The 18858-nt window shown below is 40.9% G+C and overlaps 1 protein-coding gene across 1 annotated transcript; it reads left to right on the top strand.

The window, feature by feature from the left end:
* The first annotated feature begins 3957 nt into the window (after positions 1–3957).
* On the top strand, positions 3958–16761 carry LOC103372666 (fibroblast growth factor 5-like). Its single transcript, XM_008302361.1, has 3 exons — positions 3958–4285; positions 8751–8854; positions 16378–16761. Exons 1-3 carry the CDS (start codon positions 4054–4056, stop codon positions 16759–16761), a joined length of 720 nt encoding a protein of 239 aa, XP_008300583.1. The 5' UTR covers positions 3958–4053.
* Positions 16762–18858: the final 2097 nt, after the last annotated feature.

An 18858-nucleotide genomic window follows, 5' to 3' on the forward strand; every position in this document is an offset into this window, starting at 1 on the left:
AACATAGTTTTCTAATGTAGTTTTTCTCTTTAAAGCTCAAGAGCTGCACCATGTATTAAGTGTAATGCTCCTGTACTGATGCCTGTTAGGTTGTCTGAGCTCATCGGAGCAGCGCTGCCATGTATGACCCGGACCCTCAGCCGGTTCAGATGCTCCAGAACGGTGCCCTCGACCCTCAGATTGATCACCGTCTGCGGGCTCAGACGGTCCAGGGCCGCAGCAGAACCTGCTGTCTGCCGTTTGCTTAGACTAAAAAGCTGCTAAAAGCTGGGATCAATCGGGCGGGAGAATCAATCAGGATCATCCGTGTTTACACGACTGCAGAGGATTACCTCACTGTTACTGGAACGGCCTCACAGGAAAGCTGCCCATTAGAACAGAGCGACTAAACACCGGCCTGCTGTTTACATAGAAGGTACCGCCGGCTCGGCCTCGCATCTCTGAGCCACAGACAATTAGGCCCCTATGAAGGCTGTAATCCAGAGCCGGGCGCGAGCTAATCAAACTCAGACACCGAAAACAATGAGGGACGGGATTACAGTGAATGCATGTGGAGATAGAAAATTAATAAGCTTAGCGGCAAACATGTGCTGCAGTCAGCGAGAGTCAGAAGACACGGCTTCACATGCATGTTTTAAAGTGTTCGGTTGGACCTCGAAGCAAAGGTGTGAACCGAGGCGTTAATTTAGTTAGAATCACAAGAATCCAGCTCAATCTGACGGCGCAACATGTCATGTCTTCACTCAAACGTCACCACAAAGGAGGGAGAAAAAGCCACACTGCCATCAATCTGGGAAGTTAAGATTGTCTTTTGTCTCGCAGAGAATTAACCGAAACATATATGAAAGGTTCATAAGTTTCAAGATCATCTCAGAACAGCACCAGAATTCCTCCTGCACATGAAGGAATCTTGTGCTACTGTGGCTCTGCTGTAGCAGATACAGTCCGTCTAAAGGCAGAAGTGTTCACACCTGTTGTCAAAGTGAGCTTACAGGGGGCGAACGGTAAATTGTTCAAATGGAAGGAAAAAGGAGTTGCGTTTGGACAGAAAAATCAATGGTGAGACGCTCAGATGTGCAGGAAAAGTGACAGAGAAAAGCTCCGTAGCACACCCGGTCAATGATTGTGCATCTTGTTAATTGAAACCGACACATGCAGTTTCCATTAATTCTCCACTGATTTCTGAGTTTTGGGGAAAAGCGGCAATTCAACAGGTAATTTACTTGAACCACATCGAGGCTCCGATCGTTCCTCAGCTGCAGTGTAGTAAGAAAACTGTGTGGAGGAACTCACACAGGGAATTTCTCACTAAAAACTTTGATAGATGTCCGAATGCAAGCCCAAATGTTGGGGCCTCACTGCATGAACTTTGAGGCATTCTGTGGATTCTGTTCCTCAGATCTTCTTGTAGTGCAGCAAAGTGAATGTATTTCTATTATAGTGCATTACTGGGAAAAAAGAAAAAAGAAAAGGGTGGATAAAGTGGGAAGATGCATCCAGAAAGTGGAGAGAGCTCTGATGGTAAGTTATTGCAGAAACCATGATATGTGGCTTTCAGCTGCAGGAGCTCAGGACAGGTGGCACAAACGTTTACAGGAGTTGCACCATAATGGTCCCTTTCGGTGTTTTTGTTTCCATTGTGGTGCCAGATTGGCAGCGACAACCACAACGTGAACTCTGAGAGCACAGAAACTTATGGACACGACTCCAGTTCAACGAGCACATTGGTAAACAAACAGAGGAGGTTTGTTATTTTAGCCTCTGTGTGGGGAATTTCAGAACCAGAATGAGTTTTATCGCCAAGTAGGTTTTCACATACGAGAACTCTGACGGTTTGGTGCGAAACAGTGAGACACTGACGAGTGGAACAACTTTTAAAGAAGATCCGAGGAAGTAATTAAATATTTACAGGAATGCGCAAGATTACAAAGTTGAAATGTGCAAATGATAACAACAACCCTAAAGCTAAGCGCTAATGTAAGGCATTGAGTCACAGTGGACGGTTAACCAATCAGCATTAAGACCTGCTCAGAAGTTTTTCATGGATGCTCAGAGGTACCAGAATTCTCCCAAAAATGGCTCTAAAAGAACTACTTCTGGTACAAAAAAAGCCCTGCAAGTTCCTGCAGTGAGAAACAGCCTTTTCTTGCACTATGATAACTTTTTAAAAAACGTGTTTTAAACCACAAGAGAAGAATCCAGAAGTGGAAAGGACTCTGTTATTGAAGACTTCTCTATCAGTCACAGTACAAACTTTCAGTATGGAGTGGTGGTTGTGCTGCTGATGTTTTTTTAACTACTGGTGTTCATGGAAAGTTAAAATAATGGAGAATTAAAGAATTCAAACTAAAAAAATAGCAAAAAAAAATCCAGTTCAGGGCCCTCAACATGGGTTTAAACTGTATTACGTCTGTTCGAGTGACAATAAAGACAATGTTCATGTGTGTCAGCTCATCCTGGGTTTTCACTGTGATATTGTTTAAGATGATTTCATCTTCAGTTTGACCGGACGTCGGCATGAAAAGCACAGCTGCCGCTTAATAACATTAACAACAAAGCTGCCCGCACAGAACCTCGACCCTGAAACCGAAGCAGCCAAACGTTAATCATTTTATTATTTACACCTGTGCTGTTCCTTCTGGGACGTGTTGCTTTGACGGGTCAAGGTTTGGACGGCAGGACTCCGTTTGTTGTCCTCAGCACTAACAGCACGAATGACAGCCGCTATGGGAAGCATGATTGGATATGATTTATGTTAAATCAGTGCAAAAAAAGAGGAAAAAAAGGCACTTAAGAGCTGAACTGGTGACCTTTTATCACTAGGATTATCTTTTTCTTTATCGTACCGGGAAGTCACCTGAAGCAGGACAGATTTATTACATTTTATGTGCAAAATGTGTCAGTAAATTAACTGTTTTGAGGACTTTGTAAGAAAAAAGCTCATTTGAACAGGTTAAAAACTTTTTTTTTTTTTTTTTTACTTTTGCTGAATTTGTGTTGGTTTGGCATCATAATGGAACCAAAATGGATCATTTGCATGCAGTATATAGCCTGATAATACTGAATATGAAGCTGCTGAATGGAGTAATCTGCAGGTGGGTGTTTACAGTGTTGTCATTGGAACATCTACTGCAAAATGTGACATTCTTAAATAGTTTGAGAGGATATAAGTGATGAGCTGCAGGAGGTACAGTTGTAAACAAGTTCTCTGGCAGTTTTAAGTTTCCAATGACTCATATGTGTCATGAAACATATGTCACCAAAAACAATCATATATTGTGATTTTCTCCATGAATGTATTCAAGTTCTTCTGGAAATATGACAATAAAGCAACATGCAGAATGTAAAAGAACTCATGAAATGACTTTGAGAAAACGTAGAACAGTGTGTTTAATTGTGCACGTGTCCTTTTTTGTGTTTATTTTTGCAATAATCCACAATCTGATAGTGTCTGCTGCTGACAGACGCTCGTGCTGGCAGCGTGTGCACGTATCAGATGATAAGGTGGACTAAAGCCTATAAATACGGCTGCTGAGTCTCCCGGTGAGCTCAACTCTGCTGCACCACCTGAGGATCTCCGTCCGCCTCAACCCTCCTGCGTTTCTTTATTTCACTTATGCGGGAAGAAGCGCCGCCAAACGAGACATTTTTGTCGCTCTGAGGCATAAATTAGTCTTCGATCCGTTACCAAAAAAAAAAAAAAGAAAAAATGTCGCTTCCCTGCGCGTAAAATGCCGCGCTTTGTGCGTCCTGGCGCGGACGATTCCTTGGAAAATGTGCGGTGTCAGTCGCGTTTCCTTCACGCCCCGCTGCTGTGGGTCGGTGCTGAGCAGGAGTGGCATCTCGGCGACAAAATCTGGATGAAAGAGCGTCCTTTAGAGCGCAGGCATGCATCGAGTAGTGAGATCATTGGCGTTATAAATATCCCCGTGCCAGCAGAACCGCTCCAGCTCCTGCAGCCGGGGTAATGCCCAGGAGCGCTGCGCAACGGGACCTCAGGAGCGACACAAAAAATGCTAGAAGTGGCCTAGCGAGAGTCTCCTTTTTGGAAGAATGAATGTTCCTCTCTACATTCTGACCTTCGCTCATTTGATTCTCGCCGCCGCCGGAGCAGCAGCAGCAGCAGCAGCAGCAGAGCGCGTCTCTTTGGAGCGCCAACTTCTGGAGGAGGGGATCCGCTCCGGACGCAGGACTTGCAGGCTCTACTGTCGGGTTGGCATCGGCTTCCATCTCCAGATTCATCCCGACGGCAGAGTGAACGGCAGCCATGAGCCCAACCAGCTGAGTAAGTGTTTCCTCCGCTCTGCAGCCTCAAACTGTTAAATTATACACGTCTGACGCGCAGATGGATGAATCGTCCCGCTGAGAATGCGCACTCGCAATCTCACATTTCCTGCATTTGCTCCTAACTAAGCCCGTTTTGAGCAGAATAATGCTTTGTGCAGGGGAGAATGCGTGCTCCTAAACTTAGGCTGCTGCTGCTGCTGCTGCTGCTGCTCGACCCTGTGAAATATCTGAGCAGTCATCGCTCCGGCAGCCTTGTTTGCGTCTCTGGTGGATGTTGGCAGGTAGACTATTTGTGGAAGTAACAGGTGCAGCTCGGAGACGCACCAGGATGTGTTGGATTACAAAACCACACGACTGACATCACAACAACAGCTCCTGCACACACAGCACTAAACAAGCACGTTAAACAGCGCACACATCAGCGGCTATTCGTGGATCCTCAGACTGTTGTGCAACTTTTACCTGCAAATTCAATTCTGCGAACCTTTCACTCAGATAGAGAGCGATAATAATAATAATGTGATATATGAGGGCATACTTGTGCTGTGTTCAAGTATTTAGATTTAAGAGAACTGTGATGACACAAAGCAGAACTGATGGTCTTGGTGATCCAGGGAGCTTTGGTAAAAAGCAACTTGACCTCTGTCTTTCTCTTTATTTGCTTTTTGCAAGAACTAAATAACAAGTCCAGCTGTGTTTCACTGAAGCTCCAATGATTGATTTACTAATTAAGGACAATACTGAGCCACTGGTTTAAGTGAAACATACTTAAAACGTTTAATTCCTCTCAAATATGCAATGCTGCAACTTCATCTTCAATTAGGTCAACTTAAAAATTCTAATTCTTCCCAACTGAAGTATTTATTTACCAAAGTGCATAAAGTCAAACAAGACTTTGTTGCTACATTTTTGGCCTTTTTCTTGTTTTTACCCTGCAATCCTACAAGAAGAAGCTTTTACTGAAACAGATAACAAATAAAGAAATAAAAAGCAACAACAATCTGATATAGGAGTATAGAATTGTGCTCTGTGCCAACATATCTTTCAGGTAAATTAAGAGAAATAAGTTCATAGAAGAAGGAAAATAGTTGGCTCAACTTCAATGAATTGCTTAAATTCAACATGCATTGAAATTCAATCCCAGTCAACTGAATTTTCAATCATCCAGGTCATGTTTTTTTCCAAAAAAAAAGATGCCCAGTTGCTTTTTACTGAAGCTCAGAGGATTACAAATTATTATTAATGTCACAGGTTGAAGCTAGATTCACTGAAGTCATTTAGTTCCTCTCAAATGAGCCTCGCTGCCACCGAATTTTAGGAATGTTAGCGTGACATTTCCAGTTTTTCCAGCTTAAGTTTTCACTTGGCCCTCATTTGACCGACAGTTCTTTCTCTTTCTTTTATTTGGTAATAATATTATTGTTTTCTGTGTTAAGAGAAATATTCACACAAAAAAGCAAAAGTATTGGATCAACTTAAATGAATCGTGTCAGTTAAAATCCAAAACAGGATGAACAATATTTCAGTGTAGATTTTTAGTCACGAGGTCTTCGTCATCCAAGAGTTTTAGTAAAAAGAACCTAAAAGAAAAGTCCAGTTGCTTTTGCCTGAAACTCAGAGGATTAACTAGTAATATTAATGCGACTGGACTAGGTTAGATGAACTTAAATAATATTATTTCTCTCAAATGCAACTTAAGTTTTAGGAAAATTAACTTGTGATTTCCAGTTTTACGAACTTAGCTATTTGCTTTTACCCAAATGTAAAGCGTTAAACGTGATTTTGTGATTAAACTTCCTTTCTCTACTATTTAATCCTATTAAAAAACAAAAAAACAAAAACAAAACTGTGGTTTAGGAGTTACAGCAGAACATTTTGAAGAGCAGCAGTAGACTTAATTATCACACTTTCACCAAAATCAGAACACTGGTTAGCGAAGTGCAATTTCCAGTTGACAGAATACAAAAACTGTCCAAACCAAAAAAGTTTCATTCATAAAAGTACTTTAACAGCAGCTCAGACAGTTTTTACAGTGTAAAATGTTTGCTGTGTAATTTTACAGTGCAGATGGCTCATTTAGGAAGCATCATCCTGGATACTGGCTGTTTCAGGCTAATATGGAAAATGGATAATAGAAGCTAAAACATCTTCATTAAATAAAACCTAAACAAGCTCTTTTACAGGAGTGTAGATAGAGGAATGTGTTGGGACATGAACGTTGGCTGTTTATGTAACTGTTTGTGTTTAAAGTATATAAACTGTGGAAAAAAACCTCCTTTAAGACTTTGAAAATTCTAATTTGACTTGTGAATAAGACAAAAATTTGAAAAATGTCAGTGGAGCGAGATCAGTTAGTCTTTCATCAAATCCAAATTCAGCAGTTTTGGCATTTTTCCTACAAGTAAAATAAAGGAAATCACTAAAAATTAAGATTTTAAATGAAGTTTAAACTGAAAACTCTGAAAAGTGTCTCTCTACAATTACAAAAAAAAATGTTCAGTTCAACAGTTTGCATTAATCTGTTTGAGTTGTGACAACTTCTAATAAAATTATGTTCAATTTTTAATCAGTCTTAACCGTCTGAAATTGTCCGGCCTTCTTACAATGAGGGAAGACGATTTGAAATCCTGAGCTCAAGGTCAGGAAAAATGAAGATATTCGGTCAATTTAAATAAGTTAGTGCAACTTAAATTTAGTTTTAAGTCAACGAGTGAAGACATTTGAGTTTAAACTACAGACATCATAAAATTGATGCCAAAACAAGTCACTACAATGATGTTTTCAACCTAAATAACAGCAACTAAATCAGCAAATGTGATTATTTATCTTGCAATCATGCATTTAATTAAGTTGCAGGAATATGCTCCTTGACTTGGCATAACTGTAAACATTTATGAAAACATGAAAAACTCCAGCCCTCCTGTGTGCCAACGTGTCGTCCAGGCCTGAACACTGAAGTCATAAATCAGACTTTGGGTTTTTACGGCACCATCAGATCCCTCATCGCTCATCCACCGACAAAACAGCCGAAGCTCACCGTGAAAGTGCACTTGCGCCTCCATTTCATGCTCGCCTTCAGAAGAGTTGTCAGGTTACATGGATTTCAAGGCGACAGCCATGTGGTTGTGAATCCTGCAGGACGGAGCAGCAGGAGACTGGACGTCTTAGATTTGTAATATGAAGATTCTTTTACCATCACGCTGCATCAGACAGGAGTTACTGACAGACTGTAAAGGACAGTAGTAATCTGGGAAGAGTCTGGAGTTTAAGCCGCATTTTATTGTCGTTTCTGGGAAACCTGACAGACCTTGATGCTGCGAGCCGAGATATTCTTCTGTCATGTGACAACACTTCTTTCTAGGAAAATGACGGCCGACGAGATTCCTAGATGGAATTTTACTTTCCTTGTGCATTTCTTTGTTGACTTCATAGTTCAATTGTGATTGTACGATGACAAATTCTTTGTTTACTGCCGTCAGGTTTGCAGGAGTTTTATATAAATGATTACCGTCAGTACGGGTTTCAGTTTTGGCTGATGACGATACAAATGTTTACAGAAGCCACATCAACTCAAGATACTGCACTACTGTGTTCGGGTTACAGGGTTTGAGTCTTTTGCATTTGTTTTAGGACATTCATGAGCATATCAAGAAAATATTTAGATTGAATGCATCAGCAAAATATTCACCTTCAGTATCTGCTGTGGTTAAAAAAGTGGGTTGAAAGTAAAAGACTGATGAAAAAGTAATATAACAGACAAACGCAAACTTTATTCTCTAATATAAGTGCCAGAGACTTTGCAAATCACATCTCCATTAGGCCAAATAGCTTATCTCCTCAATGTAAATATGGATTTAAAAAAAAAAAGAAAAAAAAGCTGCAATTACATAGACGTCACCAAGGAGCATTATTTGAAACAACTCATTTTATTCATATGCAGTTAAAATTTGGGGCCACAGCTGACAAATATTTTCACTGTGTACTTATCTGTTGACAATTTTCTCAATAGAAAGTGTCAAAAAATGTTGAAAAATGTCAATTGGTGCTTCCCAAAGCCAAAGATGACGTCCTCAAATGTCTTGTTCTGTCAACAACTCCAAAGATACTCAGTTTAGTCTCATAAAGGAGGAAAGAAACTACAAATAACTGACATTTAAGAAGCTGGAAATGAACAGATTTTGTCTGAACTCACACTGATTCATCAATTAATTGTTGCAGCTCTAATGCAGTTGGCGTATCCCCCACAGAGCCCATGAAGGCGTTGATCTAAAGGACGATACTGTGAGCTCAGGATAAGTTCCTTGCAGCCAAACTTTCCAACAGAGCCGACGTGACAGCAGGGTCGACTGTGTCAAGTCCGTTTTCCGACTGTGGACGAGCTGCGAGGCTCAGAAAATGACAAGAGGAGTAAAAATACATCAAGTGAGCCATCAGTCACCAGAACATGTTGTCTGTCCTTGCAGGTGTCCTGGAGCTCTTTGCGGTTTCTCAGGGGGTCATCGGCATCAAAGGGGTCTACAGCAACCGATTCCTGGCCATGAATAAAAGAGGACGGCTCCACGCCACCGTACGTATCGCTAACACGGCTTCCGTTTGCATTTACTCGGCTCCTACACACTGCTGCCTGCAGGGTCACGCTTTTATTTTGAAGAGACACAAAACAAAGGTTGCTTCGATTGTCGTCAAATGGCTGCTAACGTGATTAATTAGCAATAACCGCTTTGAATTTTATTCTAAGCTTTCTAAACTGCCCACACCCTGGTATGTCACCTGTTTATTCAGCTGTTATTGCTAATAAGTTAGCAAACAGCTACCCAGTAAATTCAATATTTACCCAATTAAATGGGTCTTCACTTGAATAATTAGCGATGATTGGTTTGGATTTTTTTTATTCTAAGCTTCCCAAACTCCCTCAAAATCCATCAGACACACACCGTGATACATTACTTATTTATCAAGCTGTTACTGCTAATAAGTTAGCAAACAGCTAATCTGTAAGCTTTATATTTACTCTAAAGTTTAGTCTGCACAACATTTATTTTGAGTCAACAAGATAGTCAACAACCAACTTGTAAGTTCAACATTGACCCTCCCATTCAGTCTACACAACTTTTATTTTGAAATGACCCAAAACAAGTGTTAATAGGATTGTTGTTGCCCAATCAAATGGCTCTTAACTTGAATAACTAGCTATGATTGGTTTGGATTTTTTATTCTAAGATTCCCAAACTCCCCCAAAATCTCTGAGACACACATCCTAATTTATTACCTCCTTAAAAAGTTGTTATTGCTAACAAGCCAGTAACTATCATCCGGCAAATTCAATATTTACTTTTCGGTTCAGTCTCCACAATCTGCTGAGACAAATATCTTTCACTTATGCTGCTAACTGCTTCGTTATGTTCGCCTGTTAGTTGACTTTGTGTTTGGTGCAGGGCAGGTAGGCTATAAGAGCTTATTACAGATTTGATGACAGCTGCTGCCAGAAAATGGGTTCAAACTGAATCAAAACAGCAAAACTGTCATAAAAAGGTGAAAAATGGAAAAGTCAAAAATACTTGTGAAATTTGGAAAAAATCACATTGTTTAATTTGACCATCCATTTGTTGTGTTCTGAGACTTCCAGGAAGCCTTGAAACTTGTACCAGAATTGAAGTCGATGCCCCTCTCTGCTGCAACCCAACATCATTAAACCTCCTGAAACGGACATATTTCTGCATCAGAACCTCGCCTCATGCAGCTATATTTGTTTTATTTATTAGCCGGTGCAGCTTTGCATCTATGCCGCACGACAAAATCCCCAAATCTGACATCAGCGTGTCATGGCACACTGCTGTAATCTTTAGCCACAGTTTTCGGAGACTTTCAAATCCCCCCAAACACACAGTAAAGCCCAAATCTGCCCACAGCAGCTCCAGCGGGCCGACCGGCCAGCCGGCAGCCGACGAATCATCTGTGGGAACTTTGGCAGGCGTGTAGATGGAGGCAGCTCCCTATTAGCATGTGCTAATGGGAAGAGCAGATTAAGTCCTGTCTGGGACGCCTGATAATATACAGAGGACGGAGCCGCAAAGTGTATGAAGAGTAAACAATCAGCCACAATCAGAGAGTCTGTGAGCTGTCCACGCGACTTACGTCCCCCCAGCTCCTGGTTCGGTTTCATGAAACCATGTCAGTGGGGAGCGACGGTTAGAAATGTGACTGTCCAGCAGCAGATATTGGCTTGTCATTCCAGCTTATGCAGGCACAGGGGACAGATTCAAACTTTGTCGAGGTCAAAGCACATCCCAAACAAGATTTAAATATGACCCAACACTGCACAGGCGCCGATGATAAGCAGAACGTCGTGACAAAGCAAAACTAAGGACGTGATCGTTTTTGTTCTGCTGGAAGTTTGGCATGCAGTCGTGGGATTTTCTTCCTCATCCGCCTCCATCTCCTGTTTCTAACCGTCAGAAGGTCAGAAATGAAAGTCGATCATCTGTCTTCTGCGGCTGGTTGTGTCTAGTCTGCATGAATCCTTGAATTGACACATCGAGCTGAAGATGACTGGAGCTGTTCACAGTTTCCAGCAATAAAGAGACAGAAGAGATCCACATTATGGACATAAAGATGAATCCAGCATTTAAAGGCAGAAAATACCTTTGCCCAAAAGCTTCGATTAGCACAACTCATCATTTATCTGCATTATTATGGAGCTGCTTTGCTCAAGAGCATGTCAGCGAGGGCAGTGGATCTGGTTTGTTTTGATTCCCCCAGCTACTGTAGATAAGTTTATTTAAAGTTATATTTAACTCTTACCACCTACCAGTGGGTTTAAAGTGCACATGTCTTTTTAAAAAACTGTTGGATTTTCAACTTTCAACTGGAACTAACCACGTTTGATGTGTAGTTCTGTCTGGAAAACTAACCAAAGCTAACATCGAAATGATGACATTTCAACAAAATCACTTTACCACATGTCTCGTTTAAAAATTGACCAAAACAGACAGTTTGCACCAGATTCTGTAACAAATAAAATAAAATAAAAATCATAGACTTTTCGGCTGAACTGCAGGCTGTGTTTACACTGAGAAAATTAAAGGCAAGGATGGATGTTAAAAGCTGGGAGCAAAAAAAACCAAAAAAAAAAACATACTTGAGCAATAAAATGAATTCAGCATGGCTCAGAAACAGTGAACAGTCGAGCAAGTTGTTGGAAGATACATTCAACACGGTGAAACATGTTTCTAGGGCTGGTGTGCAGAGTCTAGCTTGTAGAGGTTATAAAAGTGTCAGTAGTAAAATATTTATAGAATGTAGAGCCTCTGAGTTTTTACAGTATTTTCAGTGTTGGACATGATGATTGCAGGTTAATCATCAAAACATTCTTCACTTTGGATAACAGCTGCTTGAAAGAACCTGAAGGCTAACGGTCCACTCGCTCACTGGATTTTTGCAGAACTTTCAGTCACATCTTGCGGCTTTTCTTGCTGGATGAAGTTTGCTCAACGAGAACCAACTCCGATCGCTAAGAACGACAGAGTTAAGATTTTTTTTTTGTATGTTTAAGCACTTTGCAGCCTTTAGAAGCCGATATCTCACATTTATCTCTGTTGTATTTTTACCACCTAGATGGCAGTTTAAATATACAGCACATTTAAGAGTGTTATTATGACCCTTGGTAGCGCAGGGTTAGATACCTTCGCTTCGACAGACTTGTCCTCGTTTTGAGCTTATTTCTGCCTCCGGAGCGGCTCTGCCTCAGAGAGATATTTGCACAACTAAAACTCCAATCTGTGGCTACAGCTGCACTCTGCTATTTAACCGCCGCAACGATTTGGGCTGGATGTAAACGTCGGGGGCCTCGGCCGGGCTTGGGCCTCGCTGCCGGGTGTCAGGTGACGTCCTGAAGCTTATCCTGTTGCATCGTCTGTCATATTTCCTATTTAGATGTTTTCACAGTGGCAGCTTATTTGCCAGATAATGGACGAGAGGACAGATGCACATTGCTCCGCATGACGCGCTCAGCAAGCTATTGCAAACGTAAACGACCGAAAGGTGAAAGGGTCACCTACATTTGTAGAACAAACAGCGAGCGACGGGAGGGGAGGTAGAGATGGAGACAGAAGTATCCGATGAATTGAACCACGCAGCTGCAGACAATCCCGATTTTATTGGTTATGTTTTGGATTTCTGTACGTCTTAAGCATTGATTTGATCTGAATACTTGATCTGAGCACAACTGGGCGTCCACTTCAGGAAATTATGAGCATCAAACACTTAATTTGCTGCATTCTTGTCGATTTTTATGCACTAATTTGTTCCTTTTCTGCATCAGTTTATTCTGAAATTTCTTCATTTGTGTAAGGAAAACACAAGAAAAACACAAGGGATTTAGTATATCCCCTTCATCCCCCTTGAAATCTACAGCTATTACAGTCACAGTTTCTTTTGCATCTTTGAAGCAAGCGTTTCTACCTTCATGAAATCCAGTAACGTTGGTCATCTCCTGGTGCTTCACAGTGTCACCTCCTGCATAGGTGTAGGCTTTTGGTTTGGGTAATTTGCTGCATTCTGGTGGATTGTTAGGCACCAATTTTTTTCTGCATCAGTTTACGGTGGAAATTTCTACATTTACACAATAAAGACACACAAAAAACACAAGGACGTGTCTCCTGCATCACATCTGAAATCTACAGCTGTGCAGTGACTGTTACTTTTACATCTTTGCTGCATTTATACCAAAGACAGATATTCATTTTTGCTCTCTTGATGCATGGCAATAACTGTGCTGACCTGGTGTTTCATAGTGCCATCGGCACAACTGTCAGCTCTTGGTTTTGCTTTATAGATGTGTTTTCTTTCTTTTTGTAACATAAGCATCATTTTGCACATTTTCCTTCAAGCATTTCTGTAGAAAGAAGGTAAGAGTTTTAAACGTTTTTCTGCTACCGACTTACAACTCAGTCCACGAAGTGTTTGTGAATCAGACCAGAACGAGACCAAACTTGAATTAATAAAGTAGTTTTTGTATGCGTCTGTAGCTGCAGTAACAAAACAAACAAAAAAAAAGGACGTCTCAGTGAAGAAATATTACTTGCAAAATGAAAAAACCAAGCTGGAGGATCATGGGAAAGGTCCCTTTAAAAGAGTGTGACCAATCCAGCAGGGCAAGAGCCAGGTTAAACAGCTGTACAAGCATTATGATTTTAACAATAAGATCTCTGGAATCTGGCTGCAGCTATTAAAGCCTATGAAGCACAGCGGGGGCCAAAGCTTCTTCCTGGTATGCATGCTTGTGTGTGTGTGTGTGTGTGTGTGTGTGTGGGTACACTCATACATGCTCCAGTGGATTTGTTTCCAAACGTGTAATTCCCCGACTGGTACCAGAGCTGGTATGTTGCGTTCTGTTAACTCATTTCATTCCACCCGTAGCGGCGGCTCTGCACCGAGTTCCGTACAGTTTTCCTAATCATCTTTAAAAAACAACAGCCACAAGGAACAGTGGGTCACTTTGAATAACTTAAAGGTTTGCGCTGTCGTGCCGCGGCCGCAGAGCGCTCTCCTGTGACTGGCATGTTTACCGAACGCTGTAATGGCATCATTTTCTGCTATGCTGCACTCTTCAGCAAAGCAGAACAGTTTGTTTTATTTCAGAATGGCAGGAGGTTATGCAAGGAAGTCATACTGCAGCGAGGAAAGCAGGCATCCCTGGGTACACGTCAAAGTTTCCCACCCGGGGTATTTTTAGGCACAAAACGGGAACATTCGAAGAATATCTGCATTTCTGAAATGTGGCATTGCAGAATGTAAAACATTTGGACTTACGGTAATATGATAGCATATTCCTAGAAGTTCCACACTTTGAATACATTAAAGTTATCAAATCAATACAATGTTTATGCTTGATAACTGATAATTAGCTTATTAGCTAGCAACTGGCCACCATGACTAAGACATCCGTGTTGCTTAATGACCTCTAGACAGAACTCGAATGTTTAAAACAAGCTGCGATCGACTTGGACAGCGTTCTTATGTAACCTTTCTGATCTAAATCAGGTGTCTTTTGATTAAACTACCAATTGCAACACAGGACAAAAGAGTCCAATGTGCTGAATTTGTGTAATCAATTAATCAACTCTCGTCAGTGATTGTTAGTTGAGAAAATTATTTTAAATTTGCATTCCTACCATCCAGCCACAGATTTTTCTTTACCTTTATGACACCTGTATGACCACAGATGTAAACAAATGATCCTGCTGAGGTTTGTGCTGATACCGATCAGTTAGAAAATGCTTTGATCAATCTTTGACATATTAGACAATTCATTTCAGTTTGTTAGGTTTGGTTCCACCTATGAGCCGATAAATTCTTGTCTGATACAGTCCAATGTACAGCTCATCTGTGGAACAAATTCTGAAATGCCTGGTTGGGTTTCGATACTAAAGTAAATGTAATCAGTCACTTTCCACCACTGATTGTCTTGCAGCCAAACTACATTATCATAGTTTGTTGGAATATTATAAACAATAACACAACATGGTCAACAGTGTTGGAAGCAACTGAATCCACTTCTATACTTTGCATATATAGAGAATATAAATTAGTCTGATAAATCTGCACTATTCCTAATATTGTAGGTTCTAAACCTGAATATGTAAACTTGTTCGGTAAGTTCTTCTCATCAATCTTATTTCTCTACTGAGAGGAACTTTGGTTCAATGGTTGTTATTTAAAATGTGCGACCTATGTTATGTTGACTTAACTTGACAGTGAAGGTTTCATTGTTTTACTTGTATTCATAAAAGTAGCATATTGTAGCCTGTTTGTTTTAACTTCACCTTAACTGAGTTATGGCGTCTTCTGGCTATCCTGTCCATGCACTGCCTTGTTGTTAAGGGCACTATTTAAATAAAGTTAATATAATTACTGTTATTAAGACTGGCATCAACAGCATCACGGATGCAAAAGCCAAATCTGATCTCATCCTCTGAGAACCTTCAGGTGTCACAACATTGTCTAACCCAAGTCATGCACACACACACACATATACACCAGATATTATAATTCATTCTTACAGCAGCTGGTGATATTTCTGAACATATTTATTTATTAAATACCTCACATTTCTTCAACAAACGGCCTCCAGATGCAGTGAACACGGTCAAATAGAATAACCCTCTGATGTTGTAACAACACGATCAGAAAAACACCAGTCGCTGTGTGTGTGTGTGTGTGTGTGTGTGTTTAGAGGTTGTCCTTGGATTAATGTAACACACAGGCTGTAATGAGTTTCTGACCGGTACAAAGGGAACTCTGCTGCTGTCAGTCAAAGCATCTCTGAGATAAGGAAAGTCACGTAGATGACTTTGAAACCCGACGCCAAGATAAGCGTTTGTTTTCCCACTCTGGATTGTGTTGTGATCATCGTATTACAAAAGTGATCCAGCTCTGTCTTATTACTGCTGCAGCCCTCCCTGATCTGCTGCTGTGAGTCACTTAAATCCTCCCTGCTCACGTCTTTTTTATTTAAAAACATTTTCACTCGATAACACAAAGGTGTTCTCTGCAGCACAGCCCACTGCAAATGCTGACAAAAAGACTAACTCACTTTTGCACCATCATACCTACTTTGCAGAGAAATGAAACACATTCATTTAGAAAATCACACGAGTTTCTCACAGTATGTCCACGTCTGTATCCGTATGTGTGTGTGCTCCTGTGTCTAATCAGTGTTAACAAGGAAATAAAGTTGCATCACTGGGAGAAGGTGGCAGAGGTCGGCTGCCAGATGAAGAATCTGAGCCATTACTTTTTCTTTCCCCGACTTAAACACAATTATCTCAGCAGCAGCTAACGAGAGTCACTGGGTTCGGTTACATGGTAGGAGTTCCCACAGGTTCAACCTCTGGTCTTGTTTGTATTTGGACAGATCAAGTATCGTGTCCTCAGAAATGAAACGTGCAGCAGATTTAAAGGTTTGTTAATGACAGATAGGCTCACCGACTGATCTAAGCCATTGAAATGCAGTGTTGAGTTCAGCTAAAGTAAAGACGATTGAAGTGACAGCAGCACGAGCTAACTCCTTGGATTTCCCTTCTCTTGCAGGAATGGTTCACAGAAGACTGTAAGTTCAGGGAACGCTTCCAGGAGAACAGCTACAACACTTACGCCTCAGTAATCCACAGAAACCACAGGACTGGTCGCGAGTGGTTCGTGGCCCTCAATAAAAGAGGAAAAGCCAAAATGGGCTCCAGCCCGCGGGTCAAATCCCAGCACGTCTCCACGCACTTCCTGCCCAGAGTCGGCCTCCACGACAAGACCGAGCGAGGCTTCACCATCACGGACAGGAGCAAAGAACGGAGGAAAACCCCGCTGCCGCCGCCACCACCAGCAGCCGCCAAATCTGCCCCACCAAAGGCAAGCGTCCACACAGGAACAGCGCCAAGACGGACGCAAGTCAAGTACTGGCCCAAGTACAGGTTTGGATAGGCTCGCACACGTTGGACATAAAAGTAAAGGACAACAAACCGACAGTGGTCGTTTATCACATTCAAATCATTCCGGGTATCTACGAAGTGAGAAAAAAAACCTCAAAGGGCTGCCAGGTATCGAGCTTTTCGTTGCTGACGATCATAGTTGGGAGTTTCCAGTTAACAACACTCCGTCCTGTTTTATGTTATCACTTGGGTACGAGGTTTGTACGCAATGCTGTTAAAGCTGAAATCCATAACTTTCTGGCCATTTTTGACACTAAAGCTCCTCTCTGGTTGCTGATTGAACCAAAAAAGGTCCAAATCCAATCTCAAAATTCAGAATAATGATCAACTAATACCACAAACTGAGCATCAAATTGATTTTATTCAGTGGACATGATTGAGGCAACATACTCGACCACATATGCCACTGGGATTTAAAAGAAACTGTCCTATTTCATCCTGGCTTGTCTAAAACACATGAGCTCTAGTCGGAGGTCAAAAAGCATCCCAGATGTCTTTGTCATGGTGCCCATTGCTAGATTAATGATGATCCCTGTTTGCCAACCTTCTGTCTAACGCACCTTGCAGACAGTGTCCTTCTGGAGCTTTATAACAAGGTTCATGACCACCTACATAACATAGAAGAACAGCTTAGATGGCCATTTTTTCACATTACAAAGCTATTCAGTTGTCAAACAAAAACATTTGTTCATTTATTATACTTCTATCCACCTGAAAAATGGGATCAAATTGGAATTCTGTATTGACAGAGATTATATTTAAGAGGACTTGATCAGGAGGTCCCTTGATTTAACCCTAAAACTCTCACACAGTTACATACTTAGAGGTTTTTTTCCATTAAAATAATCCCTTCTCACCTTAAAACGACTTTGATTTAACTCTATACCAGCTTGAGCGCACCAGCTAACTGAGAACGCTGCTCAAACGCTGTAAAATGAGTCTAGTGGATTAATGATACAGAAAATTTCTGCCCTCCAAGTTGACAGAATTAGTTTGTTACATATAAATCCCTTGAAATCTAAGTATGTATTTTTGAGGCTATAATTGGTCCACTGCAGCTTAAAGGTGGAAAATCTTAGCCACCAGGATGCCTGCCTATTTTGCTCATGATGTGTCTTTCAACATACTAAAAAAAAAAAAACACCATATTGTGGACATGTTAACAAGGCAGAAACCTTGATTATACTGGAGGGGGTCGTGTTCATCTATCGTTTGTTAGCTGGTAAGGGACAAAATGACTATGGGTACGTGTAGATTAAATAAGAGGAATTCATTTGTTTGTGTTGCGAAAAACAACAACAATAAAATAGAAATTGGTCAGCAGAATTTGTTGATTGAACTTTAAAGGATTTAATTTAGATTTGATTTAAAGATTCAAGTTGAATAATACTTCTTTGTGGTCATAATTGTGCATTTTTCTATAAGCAGAAGACGAAAATTATGCCTCTGTTTCAGACCTTTCTGTTCCTCAACACAACAAGCTAGTAGCTAATACAGGACCAGTTAGTCCATTCTGAGACACAGAGAATGAATAAATCTTTACTGCTATTAATGACTGACATCAATTAATGATGATATTTGTTGCAAAGAGGGCACTGTTTTATAATGAATGTCAGCCGTAGACGACCCTTATTTTGCAAACAAAGTTATTTCAATATATATATATAGTCATTATAGAGCACAATGTGAAAAGGTGAATTAAAAAGTTGATTGTTTTAATTCACACCTAAAAATCAGAGGCAGGTACCAACCATGACTGGAAACCTGCAGCGTTTTATTGTCATCCAGAAGGTAACAAGTCACTCCTCAGAGCAATGAGCCTCACTGAGTCCAACAAAACGCTCCTTCATGCAGATGATATTTAAGCAAAAATAGGTCATGGATTTCAGCTTTTAACACTGAAGAAAATCATTATTTCACAAATATTTATGCTGTCCCTGCTGGTTAAATCATAACCGAGGTGATAAATTTGACTGTGAGGAACATTTTTTTAGCCTCATTTGAGACAAAAAAAAAAAAAAAACCTCTCTCACTCTTGGAAAGTGATTCAAACATGCCTCCTGCCTAAACATACACACCGACCAACTGT

Source organism: Stegastes partitus, unplaced genomic scaffold, assembly GCF_000690725.1.
Source record: "Stegastes partitus isolate 25-593 unplaced genomic scaffold, Stegastes_partitus-1.0.2 Scaffold1798, whole genome shotgun sequence".
NCBI lineage: Eukaryota > Metazoa > Chordata > Actinopteri > Pomacentridae > Stegastes > Stegastes partitus.

Coding starts and splice junctions, on each gene's coding strand:
- LOC103372666 (XM_008302361.1), top strand. CDS start 4,054: ATGAATGTTCCTCTCTACATTCTGACCTTCGCTCATTTGATTCTCGCC. Junction 4,286..8,750: donor CCATGAGCCCAACCAGCTGA/GTAAGTGTTTCC, acceptor CTGTCCTTGCAG/GTGTCCTGGAGCTCTTTGCG. Junction 8,855..16,377: donor GAGGACGGCTCCACGCCACC/GTACGTATCGCT, acceptor CTTCTCTTGCAG/GAATGGTTCACAGAAGACTG.